Consider the following 22,151-nt stretch of genomic DNA (forward strand, 5'->3'; position numbering starts at 1 on the left):
ATGCGCACGTGTGAGATGTCACAGGGGGTGAAAATGGCAGCAACGCAAAGGGAACCATCATTTAAAAGGTGTTTATTTGTTCTCACGACTCACCCGGCTCACACCCATGTGGTAACTGCTCTTCTCCAAATCCAAAGACTCCAGCAGCTCTTCCACAGCCTGAATTAAACGTACACATAGACACACACACAGTAAACAGGATAAATGTCTGCATAGAAAGGAGCCAACCTTGTGTATATTAGCGTGAGCAAGAAAGACGGCAACTTGATTATACGAGAGCGTTGCCAAAAGAACCGAAAGCGCTTTTGTTTGGAAGTTTCCACAGAAACTCAGCACGAGAACATTGGCACAGGAGGGAGAGAAGTGCTTTCTTCTCGCTTAACCCTATTCTTTCACCTCCTTCCTCATTATTCTCCGGAAAACAAACTTGGGTGTGTTTTGTCTCCTTGTTGCACTTTCACCGAATAGTCTTGTACCGGAGCATTTTGGAAAAAAATAGAAATATATCAACTTACCGTGTTTCATTTAAAGGGTTTAATTCCATTCTGCAAATTGAAATTTTCTTAGAAATTTGTAGTTGAATGTTCAACACCACTGTTGCTAGGTAGTCTCCATATAATTGACTTATATTGCATGATTGATCTATTCTATTGTGGTAAAAAACTCCACTCCTCCAATTTTTGGTTTTTTGCAGAAAATATTGTGGAGCAATGTTTTTCAAAATGTTCATATTAACTAAAAAAAAATAATAATAATAAATGCTTAGATAATGTGAGCAGTAGAGGAATGACATCAGAAATCGAATTGGCTGTTTACCCAATGCTGTGACATCATTGCTGCGTCATCGCTTGTTTTGCTCATGATCTCATCTTTGATGAGAAATAGGACTCTCATAAGGAGTAAAGAAATTTCTTCTGGCAGCCATGGATTTCTATTTTGGATTCGAATCCACGAAGCGACATGTCTACGATAAAGCTTTTAAACTTGAGGTTGAATAACAGGAAGAAGAAAAACATCAGGTTGGGGTGAGGTGGTGAACATTACCAGTTTCTTTTCCTTTCAGTATACATTTTTGGCTGTTAACATCAACACACAGACCCTAGTGTGAATTCAGTGAGGGTCTTTCTCAGCCCCTTTTCCGACCTGCCTCTTTAGCAGGCGCAATACAAATGTGGTCAAGTTGATTAGATCATGACAACAGCTCTTGATGGATGAAGGCTTACTTCTCCGTCAGACGGCTGCTGACAAATCGGGGGCAGATGTAATGAAGCTCCCCTCTCACAACATTAATCTTAACTGTTTGGCCAGTGGCAGCGCTCTCTCGCTGATTGACTCACTCTCTGCTCGTCCTTCACGATGTAATTCCGCCCGTGTTTCTTGGTGAGGTGCGGTGCCAGCACATCAAAACGTCGGCGGAACTCTGAGAACACCATGTGGTCGGGGTAACCTGTGAAGGTCAATCCACAATAACGTTTGTTGGAAAGATGACCGATGACAAAAATACTTGGGAATATATTTGTAGGGGGAAAGAGAGGGACGTAAAAAAAAAAAAAAACGTCTCACCTTGTCTATGGATGCGGAGAGCATCAAGGAGCTTGGATCCGCGCAGCTGAGCACGGAGCAAGGGTACATCCAGCTGCATTAAAGCCGAATCTGCACCCTCCCCTTGGGCCTCACTTTCAACCCCTTTGAAGAAGGCTCCACTCAGAGCCTTAAGAGCATCCGCCTTGGGCAATATGCAATGCACAAAATGAATTCTGGACCTCCGCACCATGTCCAGCAGAGCATCCTGGGACAAAGCACAGTTGGGGACTTTACTCGGCAACATTCCATTCTCAAACGTATATGATGATGATAATCAGTGGGCCGACCACGCTCTCGCATTGTGAAGTTGATGTGCTGATTGTTGTATAAAGTGCCAAAAAGCAACACATGCTCACCACTTGAAGCTTTATTTGTATGCACACAGACTTTCTCTTGATAGCAGCCACTCCCGAAGCTGAGGTCTTCCTGATGCTCGAAACCCGTCGCAAAGATAGCTGGGAAACACCCTCGAGACCCGCGATAGAACCTGACAGAACCGTGGCGCCGCCTGCTCGGCTCATGAACAAAGAGCTGATGATCTTCCTGCGAGACGACCATTGCGTCAGCCCGATGTTTTAGGATTCAAATACATGACAAAAGATGGCTGACACTTACTTCTGGGAATCCTGTAGGAGGCTCGTAGCGTTGATTGAGGCAGGATTTTGCTTGGCGTAGTTTAGCCACCCCCGGGCATCATATTCTACCCAGTCGGTCCCGTGACTATGGCCCAGCAGGAAGTGATTATCTTTTTCACTCTTCAGAAGGAAAGTGTGACCTGATATTGATGTAAGAAGCAGTGTAAGATTCCATTGTTCTATTGTACTGCACATAAGGATAGGTGATAAAAATAAACAGCCTCCCGTGGGACTTGAGGAAAATGTGTCTCTAGCTTGTCTGCAGGTTTTGCCAAGGCAGGAAAAAAGCTAATTCACCAGCTTTGAATAAAGTTACGAAATATACAAATACTGATGCAGCAATTAATCAAAAAACCATCAATAAATAAAACAAATCTTGAATAAATCTCATTACGTGTGGGCACTGTGAACATAAAATCCCTCAAGCGGTCTAACAAATAATAGCAACTGAGGTTGCATGTCAAAAAAAACGACAAAATGTTGCCATGCGTCTTCTTAAAAAGGGCATAAATTAGATGATTTCAGAGGTTTTGTTTGACGGGTAAAATCACACTTCACGCCTTCAGTTGCTTTGAGTGCTCCTGGGAGAGCACTCTGCAAGGGCTGTAACCATGGCAACTATGGTTGAACAACAATAACGCAGCAAGGACTTTTGTGCCCGGTCAATCTGTTTGATGGAATTTTGTTGGCTCTATTAATGCTGGGATCATGCTGTCGATAAAATTTTATAACAGAGCAAGGCGAGAAGCAGAACATCCTTGACAAACCGCACAAGAACAAAATGAAATGTAATCTCGGATCTGCATCCAAAAACAAATCATCTGCCTTTACGAGGACCTATTTAACTGAATATGTATGAAATGCGTTCAGTTTACACAAATGTTTCTTTGTTCTTCGTCGTTCTCTGAAATGGCTGTCAGGTCCCGAGCTGCATCCCAGGGCGATAATGAGTTTGATGTGCAGGCATTTGTATCCAGCTGTCATTTTGACGGGTGCTCCACTCACCTTTGATCTCGCCTTCAGCAGGGCCGTAGTAGCTAAAAAGGCGAGCCAGCAGGTTTTCCTCCGATGCCCCGGGCTGCGGAGCCTCCTCCTCCATCAGCCACAAGAGCCCGCGGGCCTCATCTGTTCGGCCGCTGCGCACCTGTTCAATTGGACGGCGCCGCACACAAACCAACAAATTCCCAACTGCGATGCTTCATTTTTCTGGACTCATTTGAGAAGGATCAAACAATTCAAAGGCTCACATTCCCAAATGATGACTACAAAATGGCAAAAAGGCAGACGTCCTAATAAATCATACATTCTCCTGCATATTATGATATCAAATTGTCATATTTGCACATTCCCACCATAGTTATTCTTGTGTAACCGAACCTAGAAACCGAATGTGCTTTAGCTCCTCGGCGCTGTCAAAATATTCACTAAATGTTAATGTTGCAGTGATAAATAAATACATGTCCCTTTTTGTCCAACACTGCAGCACAATAAAATAGGCTGGCCTTGTATCACGATGCATATTTCCACAAGATTTCCTCTAAATTGGACCGGCAGGGTTTTTGGTTTTGCATTTGTTGCTGACAGTCAGAGAGATAAACAAAGCAACAGGCGCAGAAGAAAACAAAACGGCTGCTTTAGTCACTTTTGTTATACGGATTAAAATGAGCTGCAGAGATAATGATCTCCACGCTGCAGTAAAGTGACTGCAGCCTTGAAACGCTTCCTGGAAGAAACCAAACCCACCAAACCAAAATCGGTTTCAGCGCCTATCAGAAAGTGACATCCTTATCAGCGTTGCACGCTACACTGACTGCAACACAAAGTATCAGTCTGGAGGAGACAGGTGACAACGATGGAGCTTTCATTGAACGCTGATAAAATAGGTTGAACTGGAGAGGGGGACTCGACGTTTGATCAACAAAGCGCCAGGTGACTCGAAATAGGAATGGAGAGGAATGTTTTTCCTGCCTCTGATCACAATCCCATTACAGTGAGGATGAATTAAAGAGTAAAGCACTCAAATCAAAACACATTGGAAGAATAGCAACATGATCTACGATTCTCTAAATTCTCACAATTTCTGTTTCCATGGTGCAGATCGCACGCCGCAAAGGCCAAACATTGATTCTTCGTCTTTTGAAGTCAACGTTCTAACCTTTTTTTTTTTTTTTTTTTTTCTCTCTCCCGCTCCTACCTTCCTTTTCTTTAAACCTTCTGCCAAACAACTCATTCAGTAGTTGAAGGCTACATAAAGAAAACTTCTGACGTCCAGAGATGATATTTAGGTCTGAATTAAAGCAGCGTCAATGGAATACCAAAAGATGACAGACCTTGAAAGATTACCAAAAGTCTGATTGGTGATTTTAAGAGGTGAGAAGGTTGAAGAAATAAACTTACAAGTGCTTGGCTTGACGCTTGGTCCACCACGGCTACAGAAAAAGATGTGTTAGGTTCCGTGTCGTCGAGGGCAATCTCAATGTTCTCCTGATGGAAGAGACGCAAAATGGAGAGGAAATAGTTCAGTGCAAAGTCAATGCCAGGCAGATTTTGCCTTGTATACAAAACACCAGAATTGATTTGGAATAAAACAAATAATAATAATAAAATAATAAAACAATACAACAATACAACAATAAATAAATAAATAAATAAAACCATAAATAAATAAATAAATAAATAAATGAACATCCAAATGGCCATTATATTTATGTTTCTGGTAACTTTTACGATGCCACATTTCCTCACAGCAGAACATTGGACAAGAGCTCACCAGAGCAGACATGTACTGTTAGTAGGCATTAATTATAAGGACTTCTTGTTGTTCAATCAATTAAAACCAAATTGTCTGGGCCTTTCATTCAATTTTTAGAGAAGCCTGATGATAATCAAAATGTAATTAAGATATAAAGAGGTAAACGCATACGGAATGGAATGTTCTCTGCTGGTATCAATTATTGCTTAATTTAATTGCATTCTCTGGTACCACAGTTAGAGCGGATGAAGATTGTTACTGTTATTGTTATAGCCTCAGTTTCCCAGAAAAATCGATGATGAATTTTTCACATTCGCAAGCATTCAACAGAACACACTGTAGCAAAGAAGAAAAAAATAACTCATCCAATTCTGCAGTAGTGCATTAATGATTGCTATTATTATTATTATCTGAATGGATGTCAAAAATTCAAAAACAAAGAGGTCTGGCTTTCAAATGATGTCAGTCCCAGACATCAAATTGATTCAAGATCCCAACCCCACCATATTTGATCCAAATGGAATGATTCCAAATAGCAAGTAGTAGTCATAGTAGCAGTAGTAGTCATAGTAGCTAGTTTAGCATTTTCTAAAACATCAACTGCTAAGAGAGTAATTTCCATCACAGATGCTAACATTTCAAGGATCATGTGGAGTCGAGTCATGATAAATTACCTCGTCGAGAGCGACAACAAAAAAGAGCCACACAAGCAGCTCACAGGCTGTACTGGAAATGTGGGGGGAAATGTTTGCGGGGCTAATAGTGCGCTGCGCGGATGACAGATGCCAGTGTTCAACTCGACCGTGTGTGTGTGTGTGTGTGTGTGTGATGTAGCCTAAATGATTTTCTTCTCTACTGTGGAGATGCAAGATGCAGGGGAAATACAAAGACAATCCAGCCAGCTGAGTCACGGCTTTTAATTCTTCAAGCAAAAAGTCCATTGTGTGCTCGCATCACTTTTAAACCTGCCTGTCACTGCAATTATTGATACAGAGGGCCGTTTAAAAGAAAGTCTGACCCAGTTCTCTGCGGCAGTTTCACGGCTCCTTATAGTCTGAAATACTGACTGACAAAGGAGAATTATGCAACACCAAAAAACAGTATTTGATTTTGCTCCACCTATTTGTAAGCCAGGCAGGAGATGAGGATGGAAAAGTGTTCAAATAGTCAAAACCTTTCATACATGAGTGTGTGTGTGTGGGGGGGGGGGGGGGGGACTGTAAATACTCTTCGGTGTCATCAAGACTATTTTGAAATTAAATATTACAGTGTTCATGCAGAGGGAAGATAAATTGATTGTCACAGTATTGGAAGATCGCAAAGTCAAAGGCCAAAGCTGAATTCTCATCAACATGAAAGGTCAGGGAGAGATGGTCTTGATGGATGTTTTCAATAACCCTTCTCTGCAGTAGCAGGCATCTAAAATAAGCTTTTATTCCACTGTAATATTGCATATATTCATCACAGCTGTGTCCACAAAATGAAAAAAAAAAAAATTGTTGTTACACTGCGTATGAGGAAAAAACACTGAAAGACTCAGGCTTTGCTTGACTTGACCGTAAGGACATTGCTTGGCAATTTCCGAGACTATTTTTCAAAATCCTTCAGCGGAATATAACATTTTTCTTCAGCGACAATTGTCATCTCTGTCTCCACACAGTATCACCCAATTTTCCTTTTCAAAGCATGTTGACAATGGTTTTGTTGACCGTGGTGCAGTGGCGACTTGGTTGTTGTTGTTGCTGCTTACAAGCATAACCCGCAATAGACGCGACTCAGTTTTGACAGCGAAAATTTGATTTAGTCTTTCATTTTGGACTGTTCATCATTCTCGTCTTTTTGGTCAATATCTTCTCTTACGGGTAAAGTCAAAGTGGTGAGTTCTTTCGGTATCGTGCTCTGGTGCAACTATCTTAGATGTGCATGAAACAATGGAAAAGCACTTTAAATAATGCAAAGAGGCCCAGCAAAAAAAAAAAGAATAGTTCTCTCATTCACATATACAGTGCTGCAGGTGGGCGTGTCTCCCCAAGGCTTGTGTTGAGTGTCTATACTTTGATCTCAGCAGAAGAGGTGAAGCCTAGCATCGCTAATGAGAAAGTATAAGGCACGAACCACTTTGGCATGTCACATCTAGTGACAGGTAGGACAGATAGAGAACGTGAAGTGTGAAAGCATGCCACACCGGGGCTGACGTGAGGGAACGAGCAGACAAAGAGGAAAAGTGTGGAAGATGAAGGTGGAGTGTAGTATAGACTTCACATGCTCCCACCTCCTTGTATCTTTCCAGCTCCTGCACAAAGGTGCGCTGGTAGAAAAGCATCTGCAGGCGCTCTTGAGTGTAGTTATGGCAGAGGTCATCAAACGTTGCGCCACGCTCCTGCTTTACCAGCCTGGGGTTTTGAAAGCCCGGTGTGTCCACAATCAGGAGAGAGCACGAGTGAAGCTGGCCGCATTTCAAGGCCCTGAAGTAAGAAGAGAAAACAATACGTACATTAGACAATGATTTATTGATAACATTCACCGCCGAGCGTTAACCTTTAGCTCTTTCCACTCCGTGTAAGTCTTTCCTAAACTTCATCCTAGTTCTAAAATCCAAGCTTAGCTAGTCTTTAAATACAGTCATGAATAAAATCCCAAATCCTGGTTCTCTGTCCTTCTTCAAAAGGCTACTGATTTAAATAGACTACATGATATGAAAGTCATTTGCATTGCATAATAGTACAGTCGAAGGCACCGTATCTTTTTTTTTTTTTTTTTCCAATATAGCTCTGCTTCAAGACTAGAAAAAGAAATACGAACCGGTTGATTAAACAAATGAGGATTGTGAAGAGTTCAGAGTACAGCCCAGTGGCCATGGCCTCTAAACACTCCATAGCTGAAGTCTTCCATCCTGGTGTAAAGCAGTCAGATGAATACAATAGAACAGGGGAAAAAAAAAATGATTTAATGAATAATCAGGAGTAAAACATTTTGCACAATACTGTAGCTGCTAGGACATTTGCATGAAAACGGTTGTTTTATAGCATTATATTTGAGTACATTACTGCCAATGGCATCAAGATTTGAAATTGTTTCTGAAATGATCTCAGTGAGACTGTGTCGTTTAAGCCTCGGGTGCTTTTGAATCAGGCAAATCTGAGAGTGTGTGTTCATGTTGGTGCAAAATAGCAATTGCCAACTGTTGTAAAGTTATTCGAATTGACTTCACTATCTCATAAAATTGTGTGTTTTATGGTACCCAAGGGATTTTTTTTTTTTTTGCAAGTGTGCTAATGGATCCAAGACAGGAAGGTCATCCTGAATGTGTTACAGAAGAGTGAAACTGAGGTCAATTCTGACCTGCCCTGTATTCAAGTGTCCTTCCAAGTGCCATGGTGGTCAGAGTATGCAAAAAATCAATGTGTGACAATTATGATTTCAAGGACAATGAATGAAGAGAGGAGCCCAAATTGCTTGTCCTCACGCAAGAGTGTCTACTTATCTGTCAATACCCATTGTTAAGCTGCGGTATTCATTACAAAGATAAGATTTCCTTGCAGTTTTCCTCAGGTGAAGGAAAAATGTGTGGGCTTGTTTCGAAGGGGGAAGAGGGAGGAGAAGGGGAGGGAGAGGGGGTGCTAGTGACAAAGAAGCTGCATGGCGGGGGTACCTGCGTCCGCTGTGCCATTTTCGTCCAAAGTTTGGCGGATGCTGCCGGCTCTGGGCAGGGTGCCCTTGGCCTGGTGCTTAAAGATGGAGGAGGAGAGCTCCTCCAGGGTACAGCCCAGCAGGTAGGCTGCCTTCTGGGCCCACTCGTGACGCGCAAATTGTTTCCTGCCAGCTGAGAAGCATGCATGAAAACCTTCATTAGCTCTTCTGCCAACCACACATTTGCACATGGTTGGCCTTGTATTTGTGCTAATTCCATCTCTGACACTCCCGGATAATGTCCCTGGTCGGATGGAGGCTGAGGCAGCTGTGGGGCGCATGTAATAAACGACGCTAAAAGCATCCACGAATACAAAAACATACATCTCCGATGTAAACATGTCACCATCGGCCAACTGTTTACATAATGATCGACCTTGACTAAGGGTGGCAGTGCACATTTACACATAAAAAGAAAATATAGCAATCACAACAAGTTTTACTCGAAATCCAAGACTCGAGAAGCAGTGCCGATATTTGTCCAAACATCACTTTTAATGGACTGTGAATTTATCTTCTAAGACTTAAGAGAGGCACTGGGAGGATTCACACAGAGAGAGCAGTAGTGGCGGTGCTAGTAGATTTTATCCAGCTGACAGATCCCCTGCGGGGTCAGTAATAAGCAGGAGGGTTGCACAGACATCACATAGCTGGAAATCTGGAATATTCCATAGTTGCTTTAAGAAGTGCTTTCTACAACAATAGTTTTCATTTTGCTTAACTGGCAAGGTGTGGCAATTTCTTTTGGCAGAATAGTTCAATATGATTTTTAAGCACAGCTGTAATGATTATGCATTATTGTGCCTTTTACTCATTGAATTAGTTTGAGCGGATTGGAGATTATTGCTGCCCCTTTGTGGTGCAACGCTGAATTTCAGATGCACATCAACTACACAAGACACATTCTTCATGTTTATCTAGAAAATATACATTTCCTTTAGGGATGAAGTCCATTTGAATAAATTCCCCTTTTACAATGGAACAGAAAACGAAAATTGCAAACATTTTCTTATCTATAAAAGGTTTCTCCAGGAACAGTGGTCCTTTCTGAACAAGGATTAGATAACCCATGAAACACATTACAAGAGGCTAGTGTTTTTTTTTTCTACCAAGCACAATGCTTAAAAAGAGAATTAAATAAACATTATCTTCAAACTTTGATTCAACCCCACAACAAAAACAACTTGAATACATCTCCAGCTTCCAATGAGAATTTCTTTTCTTTTATTAATACGGAAAAAACATCTGTCTTGCCCTGGGTTTCATCATAAAATATAGCTTGAGAAATAGAGACCAAACGTCAGGGTAAAATAGACTGCTTCTCCCAAGTTCCATTTGTATTACAAGATGAGGCCAAAGTCAAGATTTAACATTGTTTTTTTTATATGCTGTAAGAATCCTGCAATGTTTTGTTTTGTTTTTTGAAGGGGGCGGGGGTTAATGATATAGCATCTAGTGGTTATTAATGTCATTCATTAAGATTCAGTGGAATACATGTTTCAGGCTAGAAAATCATCCATCCATTGATGGATGGATGGATGGGATGGTTTGGTGCTCAATGTGTGTGCATAAAAAGTGTTTTGAGAATATGTATCTTTAGTAGCCCCAGCAGCTCCCAGGTGGTAGATAGCCCCTAGGACTAGCCACAACGCTCTTTGCTCATCAGCGCTGATCCCCAGAACCTTCATGGCCGCTTGCAGCTTGGAAAACTGTTGGGATGCCCGCTGCTTCTCCTCCACCTAGTGGAGAGCACATTGCAAATGGGTGAAAGGAATCTGTGTTTAGGTTTAGTTAAGAGCTAGCGGGTGTTGTGGTTTAATTTCAAGGGCCACTCGTTCTGACAGCTTGTGAGCATGTTTATTTGGGTTATGAAGTTTCAAAATAAAAGAACGAGATAAGCAAATATGGCATGATGTTTCAAAGTTGTTCATCTGTTGCACCCTTGAGCAAGTCAAAATTAAATGTTCCATTTATAATCAAGACAATGCATTGGAAAAATTGTTCAAGATGGATCCTTCATATAAAACCTAAAGTCTGAGGAAAAAAAAAAAAAAAATTCTCCAGTAAGTAGTCTACCTTCATCTGAGGCACGATTCCAAATGCATTAGTTTCAGCAAAGTGGTTGAGATGGAGCTCAGTTCTAATGAAAAGATACAAAATGACAAAGATGTTAGTTGTTCTCCAACCAATGCAATACGTAGCATTTGATACAACGGCATAAGAGATCCAATAAAACCTTTGCAAAGATGTTTCATCATGTTTCAAGTTACAAATGGCTGCCAACAGCTTTCAAAATGCATGTAACTCTTGTACTGGATGTCATTAGGTTGTGCAGGTGTACCTAAAGATGTGTCCATTGAGTGTATATCAACATAAAACATTATGTTGGACTGTGCTTTCAATTGGTAGTGATCCATACCTAAGGGAGCTGTCAGCTCCGGCCATTAGGTAGTAAAACGCGTGAAAAGTGGACTCGCCCTCAGGTCTTCTTGTCACCCTCATCTTTTCCAGGAGCATTGTCTGCGAGGCCACAGCATGAATAACAAGACAAAGGTGGAGGAGAATCACACTCGCGTAAAATAAAAACATAAATAAAAGAAAGACCTGAATTGAGGCAGAGGTCACCAGGCCTGACTGGTCAAAATCCAAGGAAACGATATGAGAAAAACGACTGGCATTCTCATTCATGCAGGTGGCCGCATTGCCAAATGCCTCTAAAACTGTGTACACCGCCTGCCACTTTTCCGCTGCTGACAAATCAGAGTGTTCGAGTTAAAAAAAACTGCATGGCATAGTTCATTGATCGCCTGGCTTCTATCCAACCTACTGGAGAAGGTTTTGTTGGTGCTGCCAGCAATGGTGACCAGGTACTGAATGATGTGTTGACAGTTTGTAGTCTTGCCACTCCCGCTCCTGCCCAGTAAGATTACAGACTGATCCTGGCGTGTGGTCAAAAGCTTCCGATAGGCAGACTGAGCCATGCCGTAAATATGAGGGGCAGTGTCTTCCCTTCTGCAGCCTTTAAACATTTGCATCACCTGTAAGAATAAAGAAAAAGGCCACTTTTGGAAATTCTGATGAAGAAGCAAGTAAGGTCCCACCAATGCAAGCTGCAGCTCACCTTCTCTGAATACATGGAAGGCGCGCTAATGGGGTTAATGACCACCATGTTGGACCCAGCATGGGTGTGCACCAGGTTGCCGCCATAGCGTTGCCGCAGGGAATGCATCACACTAGACTCATTCAAGTACTGAAGAGAGGCCAGGTCCTCCACTCGCTCAAACAACGGTGGGTTCGCCTGACATTGAAAGTCAAGTTTCACCCGGCGTCGTCTTTGCTTGACGCGCGATTAAATGATGGATTGATTACCTTCTCCGCGTCATCCTCATCTACGTCTAATAAAGATCCATCACCGTCCAGGCGTATTTTCACCTTCCCCTCGGGTAGACTCCCTGCTTCTGTCTTCAGGAGAGTTGCTGCGTGATCAAAACATTAGTGCGTCTTGTTAGGAGAAATACGTATATGCAGCCTGTGAAAATAGTGCAAAAGGAAAGACAATTTGATTTGACTCACCTAAAGAAAAGCCATCCTTGTGGACAAGCCACACTTTTTCAGTCTGGTACCAGGCTCTCTCCGAGTCAATGTTTGTTTCATTCTCTGCCTGTTTAAAAAAGCAACAAATCAAGATTGAAGAAAACGGCTACAAACCAAACAGAGAAATGGACTGTACTGCACCACTGCACACTTAGTTAGAAATAATTGAATTGAGAAGCAACCTTGATGGAAATGTTCAAATGCATTAAGCACAGGAGTCAGTAGTACGTTGGTTTTTTGTTGTTGTTTTTTTAATCTCTGTCCATTACACAGACTTCCTTAAAAGAGCCACTTTCAACGAGCTTTCCATATTTCAATGAGAGCCCAGAAATCATTCATTAAAAGATGGCGCAGATCGGAAAGGAGTTTTTGCATCTTACATAAGAAATAAGATCGACAGAAGGACAATATTAGCATACATTAAAAGAGGTTCTGTCTTTTTATGAAGAGGAAGATGCATAAGGATAATTTAAATACTGAACTATAACTAAGACCAAAGTGTCCAACCTTTGCTGCCAAGTGTGATGCTTGGAGAATAGCCACCGGATCTTCAGAAAGCTTTGGCTAGAGAAAATAAGAACAGAAGTCAATTTAGAAGTCACATGACACAATCATAAAAAACAAGGCATTCTGAAAGTAATTTTGAGAGGAATTTTGAAGTGTTGGTCATCAAAAGGATGGGTGGGGGGGTGGGGGGGGGGAGGTCATCTGAGCATCACTCAGAGACAGCCATGTTGGGATAAAAACGGCAGGTGGGTGCTGCCAAAAATAACAAAACAAACCCCTTGCAGTCACAAAGGTTGTACCTGAGAGGATTTGGGTCCTCTCGCACGCTAGCCATACAAGCATCAAAGACGACAACACCGGGATGTCGACATCCGATGACCCGAAGAGAAGCAGAGAGCAGAAATAAGCAAACAATGTCATCGGCGCAATCACACCAGTGGGGCAAAGTTGATCTATCGCCTCTGCTCCTTTTGAACATCAACAAAGCAAGAAAACAGAAAGAACAAGAAATGCTTGGCTGAATCAGTTCAGTTCTCTTCCAGCAGCGCACATGTGGTCGGTCGGTCCACTGTTTGTCGGGCAGATATTTGCATGCATATTTCCAGTCACTGAAAAGCTTTCTGCTAGTGGTGATTCGCTGGTCTCGTGCGTACAGAGTAGTGTGAGAGACTTGGAAAATGGCAGGCGCATTGCAGACAAACTGTGGAAGACAGATCTTACATCGTTGCTAGTGATGGTGAAGATCCTTTTCACGCGCATGTAATCCGCCTCAGTGGGAGTGACCTCTGAAACCTGCAAGTGCAGGGCCAGCAGAGTCCATGCAACAGAATGCATCCATGAAATGTGGAAAATGGGAAGAACACACAAACACACCTGATCACCGCATGTAGGATGAGCCTGGAGGGGTGGAGTTGGCCAAAGTTGGGCAAAGAGTCTCCGTTGCAGTTCAACACAACATGATGGGAATAATGGATGAATGGATGGACATTGAAGTTTACAACAATTATTGTGAAACGTGCATGTGGTTAGCAGGACAGTCAAGGTATCTCGAAGCAGACATCATGTTCAGATGGTCTGCTGATATACATGATCCTCGCAAGGCTCTGCCTCAGTGACAATTCTCCTGGCACAGATACGATGCTCTACTAGCAAAGAGTGACACTAATGAGTCACAGCTCAGTGCCTAATTGCTTCCACTTACTGACTGGATTGGGGAAAGGAGCGCACCATTATACCCACTCATGAGGTCTGGACTGATCATAAACAGCTTTGTGCACTCAGTGAACATGAATTCTTGAAGGCTTCATTACATAAATGGCTTTTTTGTCAGACACAATGAATATGTTTTGAGGAGAGAAGAATGCAGGCATGAACTTTAAGATGACTGGCACGGGATCCGCGATTGGGTCGCTGAAATTTAACTTGTAAAGATTACGGGTTGTGATATCTCTGTTATCATACAGCATGCTCCACTCAAGGGTTAAGCGGCAAACATGCGGGTCTTTCATTCTGTACCTCGGCTTTCTTTATTGCTATTGGGCGAGGTTTTGGGATGAACCCTGCCGGAGGTGCCAGAGGATCTGTCTTTGGGACGGGGATGAAACCTGCGGGCCTTGCCAGAGGATTCTGTTTTGGGGAAACCGGACTGGATTTTCTGGTGGGTATAAAACCAACTGGAGGAGTCAAGAGATTCTGCTTGGGGGCCGGGATGAAGCCGGCGGGTGGGGCCAAAGGGTCGGGTTTAGGTATGAAGCCCGCGGGGCTCGAATTTGGTGGTACAGTATTTGGTGATGTGTTCTTGATTGCATCCTGTGTTACTGCTAGACTCTCCTCCTCTTCTCGCTTTTCTTGATCCTCCTCCGGCTTGAGCTCCTGTTTTATGTCTTCTTTGCGGTCTTGGTTGCGGGTGCGAGGCCGGTGTTCCTTGGTTCTTCCTCTGCCCATGAGGCTAGTCAGCCCCATGGAGATGTCATCCTTATCCTCCTCGGATGCCTTGCTAGTTTTACGTGTGGCTGTCGCTTTGACAGCTTCAGACACGGCCAAGTGATTCTGCTCGTCTGTCGCTGCCGGAACGACACGCCTAACTCTTCTCGCAACCTTCATCACCTTTTTCCCGTCGGACGTTTGCCCCTCTCCTGGAGAATCTGGACCACCCATGGCGGGGTTACTATTGGTGTCTTCTGCTGACGATGCACTTCCTGTGTCTTGCCCAGGTTTAGTAACAGTGGCCTGTGGCTGACTTGCATCTACATCGGGCTGGATGCAAATAGATGAAAACAGAAATGATGTGGATTGACGACAACCGATAGGAATCAAATGGATATAAAGTGGTCCTTCAAACTAAACTGCTCTGCTTGGTAGAAAGGTGTCTTGCAAAGGCTCATGAAAAGAAATGCGTGTGCAATAAATCCATTATATTCAGCAGTTTCAGTGAATTGCTTTTTCCTGGCAAACTGCTGGCTTTGGGCATCTCTTAATTAAATGATTCAGGGGACAATCAAAGTGCATTTAGCCGCAACACAAATATTTATGGCATTAGCTCGTCAACAGCAAGTTGTCTCGTAAATAGACGATTGCTTAACCCGTTTAGGAATTGTTCAATATACTAAATTGTGATTTTATTATTATTATTATTTTTTTTTTTTAAAAGTCATCCTTCAACTATATTTATCATCATGCCAAATTCAACATGCTGGCTAACTTCCCAGAATCGTATAAGTACTCATTTGTTTGGGTTCAGAAAATGTTTCCAAATGTGTCAAAGAATATATTTAAAAGGCACTTACATCTGGCTTGCTCTCAACTTTAACCTACACAAGAAGAATCAACACAACAGATCAATCCACAGATCCATACTAAAAGCTCTCAAGTAAAATATCACAAATGAGTCGAGATGCAAAACTGAAAAAAAAAAAAAAACAACAACACAGAGGAGCTAAACTTCCCTTTTGTTCCCAAAATGAGAAGCGTGATTTGTATGCCATGGTGATGGGCCAGACGTCATGAAACAAGCTGGCGGTGAGGAGAATAAATGTACGCAATGGTGACAAACACAAAACCAGAGGAGGATATGAGCTGCGCCGTGGTGGGGACAGGGAGGCCGATGGGGAGCACAATCAAGCACACAACGGCCCATTCACCAACAGGGCGGTGGGACCATGCAGCACTGAGGACAGAAGATATGATGATACTTTAGTTTTTCACAAACAAAAAAATCCAATCTCTCCAAAGCAACTATGCATATCATATTTTCTAAAATACTTTGTGGCCTTTTTGTTGTTGTAAAGAAATATCAATAGTGTAACAGCTAAATGTTTCCTCAGTCAGCACCTATTAATAGTTTCAAGAGAGGCCATTCTGAGATTCCATCAGACCGACCCCTCGGCGAGGCAGAGCGCATGCACCCATGTACCACCAGTAAACCACACTTTCCAGCAAGTCCATTACCTTCTCTCTAGGCCCGCTTAACCTTCCAATCCCTTAACCTCCAGTCACTGAAGCAAGGGCCGAGTAAGAACCGAGTCTACAAAGACTTTATGCAGAGTCCTGGTGAGTAAGGGTATCCCAGAGGGCTGTCGTCAAAAGAGTGGGGTGGGGGGGGAGCAATGAGGGTAATGCGAGGAGTTGAGCGCTGAGAGAGGACAGCTGCCGGAACATAGAAAGGCTATGAATAGAATTTGCGTAATCACGCCAATACACTCCTGCCACTCTCCTCCTTGGTGACAGACAAACAAAGATGGGGTGGGGTCTCCCTCACTCGGGTTCTACCTGCCACATCGGTATATTTTTGCCGCTTTCATTTCAGCACCCCAAATTGTTTATTTGTATCATTCATTGGAACTTTCATTCATGCTGTGCATTAACGTAACTATTCACGTCACTTCTTGAAAAAGTAGTAGCTCCGCAGCTTATTGATGACATGGTCGCTAATAATCGATTTGAATCTTTTCAGTCTGGTTTTAGAGCTAATCATTCCACTTGCTAAAGTGACGAATGATCTCCTCATAGCTATGGATTCAAAGACTTCATCGGTATTGTTACTACTCGATCTTAGTGCTGCCTTCGACACTGTAGACTTTGATATTTTATTAGAGCCTCTTAAAGGTTGCGTTGGTATTTCAGGGTCAGCATTAGGCTGGTTTCATTCATATCTATCAGACAGGACGCACCGAGTGGTCCGTGGCAATACGTCCTCTGAGCTCTATAAGGTTACATGCGGTGTCCCACAGGGATCGGTACTAGGACCAATTCTATTTCATATCTATAAGATTCCGCTTGGGGACATAATACGTAAATATAATATTAGTTTTCAATGTTACACGGATGACACCCAATTATATATGCCGTTATCAATGACAAATCCGCGGGACTGTAATCTTGAGGCGTGCCTCGCGGAGATCAAGTAATGGACGTCTCTCAACTTCCTTCGTCTTAACCCAGATAAAACTGAGATGTTGATAAATGGTCCAGCTCGTTATCAACATTTATTTAAGGAAACCGCTATAACTATAGATAACCGTACTATCACTCAGAGTGATACTGTAACTAATCTCGGGGTAATATTCGACCAAACGCTCTCCTTTCAAAAGCACATTAAGAATATAAGCAGAATTAGGTTTTTTCACCTTCGTAGTATTGCTAAGATTCGCCCAATCCTCTCGACCGGTGATGCGGAAATTATTATACATGCGTTTATCACATTGCGCCTGGACTAATGCAATGCATTATTCTCTGGTCTTCCTAAATCCAGCATCAAAAGTCTACAGTTAAAACAAAATGCTCCTGCAAGGCTGCTCTCACCGACAAGAAAATTTGATCACATGACCCCAATATTAGCCAATTTACACTTCAAGGTTCTTCTATTAACCTAGCGCCTTCATATATTGTCGACCTAGTTGTTCCTTACGTTCAGTCTCGTAACCTTCGTTGGCAAAACGCTAGTCTTTCAGTGACACCGAGGGCCAAGAAAACGTCCGCAGGGTCTAGAGCACTTTCTATTCGGGCTCCAGAGCTCTGGAATGCCCAACCAATGGATATTAGAACTGCTACCTCAGTAGAAACATTTAAGACACGTTTAAAGACATATTTCCATGAATTAACCTGTAGTGGCCGATTCAGCTGGAGTTTGTTTTTGCTCCCCGACCCCACTCCCCCCACCCCTCCCCGGCTGGGGAGGTGGTTAGGTGACACCCAAGCTGACAGCGGCTATCTAGATTCTCGTGGACCAATTCAGGATGAGAGAACTGCAGCGGATTACCCTCCTCGAAGACACTGCCAGGACAATCGAGGGCACCTCCGACAGCTCTTCTCTTTGGCCAGGACATCCACTTTTTGTTTTCCATATTATGTATTTGATGTGCCCTCTTTGCATCCATTGCAGCCTGGTGATCCTGAAAGGGGGATCCTTCCATCCGTGGTCCCTTCTCAAGGTTTCTCATTTTTCCTCTGGAAGGGTTTTTTTTTTTTAGTTTTTCCTTGCCCTTTTGGGAGCTCGAGATCAGGGGATGCTTTGAGAATAATTGTCAATTGTTTGTCTACGTGAAGCCCTTTGAGACTGCTTGTGATTTAGGGCTATACAAATAAACTTGACTTAACTTTGCAGTTGTGACCACAAGAGGACGTCATAAACAACGATTTTTAAAAATATCCCAAAATACCATAAATGAGTGGTAGTTTTACATTTGAACCCAATTTCATCAAGCCAAACGTGATTAAAATGATAATAATCAAGTGGTTCATCGTTTACATTTTATTTCAACTTCATTCCAATGAAAATCATCAGCTATAAAAATAAAAAGATGAATCCAAGCATGAATCACACCATGAAATGTGAAAGGAATTTGGAGAAGGAAATGATTCCATTGGAGCAGTGAATTGAACAAAGATGCAGACACGGACGGGCTTAACTAAATGTGGAATAGTTCATCCTATTTGGAGCATTCCCGTCAAATATATTAATGTGACTTTGAAAGAAAAGGTCACAATATGGTCACAGCACTTAGTGCCGGATGTGGAACGAACAACTGAATAGACTCATCTTAATTGCATTGTGCCACTCTTTGATACATGTTTTGGGTTATCTCCTATTTATATTTGCCAAAACTGAATATTCTCGCTATAAGCCCTCCAATGTTGACATATTAGTACTCTGCCAACACATGGCTGAGTTGGTCCACCATGTACAGTCTGCTAATCCTCGGAGTCGGATACTGGGCCACAAAACTATGTAAGCTGCTGGTTGACACATGCTTAGCATAAAGCAAAGATTAAAGACTCATAAACCATATCAAATGATTCTGACCCAGTTCAGTCGAACTGTCGGATGAAAAATGTTCATGTTCTTCAGCATTAGCTGGCCGTAAACTCCAATATTTTCAAAGACTGTACATGTGTTGTTTGTCAATTTTAAGAGCAGATATTTAAATGTGTTACTTTTGAGGTGCGGTATTGATAAGTGATTAAGACATTTCTGTCTTCTGTTATATTAAGGTATCCAGCCCAAGAACAATATCTTGCTCTTAGCTAACACAAAATGGCGAGACCAAGTCAAACCAAATGACATGTTCAAAAAAATCATCACATTCAAATCCTGTTAAGAGTGAAGGACGAGAAAATGACTTTTTAAGCCTCGATCATGGACGAAAATGTTGATCCTAGGAAAGTCCCGCCTCTTTCTAATCTATCTATGGTTTAATAATCTTGTCTAGTTGGAAACGGGGATAAATGGCATCTCAAAGAGATTATTCTGATTGCTTTTTTTCTTAAGATAAAACTGGTTCCACTCAATAACACCATAAAGTTCAACTGTGAAATATCTATGATCGATATAATACAGTATCATAGATGTTATATGTGTTTACTGTATATGTAAAAAAGAAGCTGGCACAAATATTTATTAATCATTTAATTAAACAATCCACCAATTTGTGTGACTGCTCAACATTATTTACAGTTAGTTACTGCAAGTGTATTTATCATTTTTTAAGGTTAAAAATATATTTGCATTGTTTGGAAGCAGAACCAGCAAGATCATAGCACGGTATTATAGTTATCGTCAGCTGGAGTGTGGACAATGGCTGCCACCTAATGGACATACTAAGCCATATTCATGCAGCATATGTGGTCTCTATCTGCTCTAGATTCAGAGTCAAGATCTTAGAATAACCACCTATAAATAGTACAGCTGGTTCTAGGTCAGCCTCTCAAGTGCATTTTTTGTAGTTTTGTCAATTACCTGTCTACTGATGATCATCCAGATCCGCTAAATATGGGACAGAGTGAAGCGCGAGTATGAGGAGCTGATGAAAATGTTTAAGTGAATGTTTTGATTGAATGTCGACCTATGGATTGTTATCAGACAAGGGATCATATTCGGCACATTTTTTTCCAGTATAAACAGCCCCCGGACATCTAAAAATTGGGTTATAAAGTACCAAGAAAATACCTACTACTTTTACAAAAAACGAATGTTAATACTGTTTGTGTATTCCCAAGAAGTTGTCAAGAGTCAAAGGCACAAATGTGTAAATTTGTAGTTTTTTTTTTGTTTTTTTTTCCTCAACATGTCATCTTGAAGCCCTGTAAAAGGATTAAAGTCAGGTGTACCAACAAATAAAGAATTATGTTTGACACGCCCCTTCGTGTTCCACATGATAATCCACATAAAAAGACGTGAATAGACTGCCAACCAGCGACCATATGGCTCCGGACTCTCGTAGCGTTTGGGCCGTTGTCTACTTCAGCGTCCCATTGTTTTGTGTCAATGGGGGTAGGGGGATTGGGAGGGGGGGGGGGGGGGGGGCTTATATATACACACATCAGAACAGATTCTCTTAAAACGCACACACACACTCCCCAGTGAATACAAGCACACAAATGCATTGTCATATTATAACAGATTCATCTCTAATATAAAAACCATTGAATCCAAGCCTACCTCAACAAAAAAATTGTAAAACAGGAGAGCAGCAAGCTACACGATCAAATATATAATTTTGGGCTGCAAAGTATATAAATTATTCAATTCAAGCCTATCCAAACAAAAAAAAAAAGTAAAACTGGAGAGCTATACAATCCAATATATAATTTTGAGTTGCAAGGTATAAAGTTAACTGCCTGTAAGAAGATAAATTGGAAAATGGAATGCAACTTACACTCAAGCCTTCCTTGTATGGGCTTTGGGATGTCCTCAGCCAGCTGCGGTTCAACTCACTCAGCTCCAAAATGGGTTGCACCTTCAGCAACACAGACTCCCCAGATTGTCGGATCATCTCCACAATCTCATCCCTGCACTTGTTCTCCACCTTGATCCCATTGATCTCGACCAGTCTGTCTCCTGGCACCAGGCCCAGAGCCCGCTCCTTGGTGGCAGCACCGGGCTCTGCAAAGTGCACCACTCTCCGGTACACGTCTCCATCGGGCTGTCTGTCCAGCATGGTGGACCTCCTCAAAGAGAAGCCAAAATCACCTGTGTTGCGTCGCTGGAGCTTGAGTTCCCTGGGATCTGGGATTGGCGGAGCAACAAGTACTGGCAACTCTAAGTGGACACCTGGGAACGTTTTTTCTACTAGTTCGGGAATAAGTACCCTAGTCATGTTTTGTGGCTTGCTTCCTTGGCGAAAATAGGGTGGCTTTGATTTCCGAACACAGACCCTTGACGTATCAAACGAATTGTTCCCCTGGGAAGGGGTCAGATACCTCGGGCTTGGCCCAGAATTCAATTTGGCTAATTCGCCAAATTTAGCTGCTCTCTCCTTTACAGAGCTGCGTATTTGGTCCTGGTCGATTCCCTTGGTATCCTCACCAGATCCTACATTTTGCGCTAAGCTATCACAGCTGATGAGGCGCTCAGCATCCAAGTCTGCCAGACTGAGATCCAGGCTGCTTGCCACCTTGATGGGAATAGGACCAGATATCTCCAACTTGCTCCTTGATTCCTTCTTGGAGCTCCCTCGATTGAGGTGGAAGAAGCCTCGACGTATGCTCATCTCTTCCAGACTCTTCAACTCGGCCGGGGACATACGCTCCTTCTTGTCTTTTTTGTCTTTCTTCTCCTTCTTGCCAATGTCCTTTTCCTTCTCTCTCTCTTTGTCCTTCTTAATAAGATGAAACATATTGGACCTTTTCTACAGCCTCTTCATTCAAAATGTTTCCAAAAGTACAATATAGTGACAGCTGTAAGACAGGTCGGATGAAAAAAAAAAAGAAAAAGAGACCAATAATGAGCCCAACAACAAATCATTTTGTTTCGAGGAAAACAATTGTGTGTGTAAGTTAACAAAACAACCAATGCATCATGGCCATAATGGAAATGACCAGTGACTGTTATTGAACCAGTCATTATAGTGACAGCCCAATAGCACACACGAATATGCAGAGATCATTCACAT

The 22,151-nt window shown here is 42.3% G+C and overlaps 1 protein-coding gene across 1 annotated transcript in view; it reads right to left on the minus strand.

Annotated features, from left to right (window-relative positions):
• Nucleotides 1–22,151, minus strand: part of LOC147043618 (unconventional myosin-XVIIIa-like) — a 42,152-nt gene that overhangs the window by 19,156 nt on the left and 845 nt on the right. Inside the window, exons 2-26 of the mRNA XM_085935550.1 lie at nucleotides 20,916–21,936; nucleotides 15,549–15,572; nucleotides 14,278–15,018; nucleotides 13,636–13,659; nucleotides 13,483–13,554; nucleotides 13,062–13,088; nucleotides 12,763–12,819; nucleotides 12,235–12,322; nucleotides 12,031–12,137; nucleotides 11,783–11,959; nucleotides 11,489–11,699; nucleotides 11,266–11,408; nucleotides 11,081–11,181; nucleotides 10,738–10,801; nucleotides 10,258–10,400; nucleotides 8,624–8,796; nucleotides 7,774–7,864; nucleotides 7,244–7,436; nucleotides 4,617–4,703; nucleotides 3,225–3,363; nucleotides 2,200–2,359; nucleotides 1,941–2,127; nucleotides 1,564–1,789; nucleotides 1,338–1,447; nucleotides 94–159 (exon numbers count right to left, since the gene is read on the minus strand). Of these exons, the coding sequence (XP_085791676.1) occupies nucleotides 94–159; nucleotides 1,338–1,447; nucleotides 1,564–1,789; nucleotides 1,941–2,127; nucleotides 2,200–2,359; nucleotides 3,225–3,363; nucleotides 4,617–4,703; nucleotides 7,244–7,436; nucleotides 7,774–7,864; nucleotides 8,624–8,796; nucleotides 10,258–10,400; nucleotides 10,738–10,801; nucleotides 11,081–11,181; nucleotides 11,266–11,408; nucleotides 11,489–11,699; nucleotides 11,783–11,959; nucleotides 12,031–12,137; nucleotides 12,235–12,322; nucleotides 12,763–12,819; nucleotides 13,062–13,088; nucleotides 13,483–13,554; nucleotides 13,636–13,659; nucleotides 14,278–15,018; nucleotides 15,549–15,572; nucleotides 20,916–21,875 (4,371 nt within the window). The 5' untranslated portion in view covers nucleotides 21,876–21,936. The remainder of the gene's footprint in view (nucleotides 1–93; nucleotides 160–1,337; nucleotides 1,448–1,563; nucleotides 1,790–1,940; nucleotides 2,128–2,199; nucleotides 2,360–3,224; nucleotides 3,364–4,616; nucleotides 4,704–7,243; nucleotides 7,437–7,773; nucleotides 7,865–8,623; nucleotides 8,797–10,257; nucleotides 10,401–10,737; nucleotides 10,802–11,080; nucleotides 11,182–11,265; nucleotides 11,409–11,488; nucleotides 11,700–11,782; nucleotides 11,960–12,030; nucleotides 12,138–12,234; nucleotides 12,323–12,762; nucleotides 12,820–13,061; nucleotides 13,089–13,482; nucleotides 13,555–13,635; nucleotides 13,660–14,277; nucleotides 15,019–15,548; nucleotides 15,573–20,915; nucleotides 21,937–22,151) is intronic.

Source organism: Syngnathus leptorhynchus, chromosome 17 (assembly GCF_054491065.1).
Source record: "Syngnathus leptorhynchus isolate UIUO chromosome 17, UIUO_Slep, whole genome shotgun sequence".
Lineage (NCBI taxonomy): Eukaryota > Metazoa > Chordata > Actinopteri > Syngnathiformes > Syngnathidae > Syngnathus > Syngnathus leptorhynchus.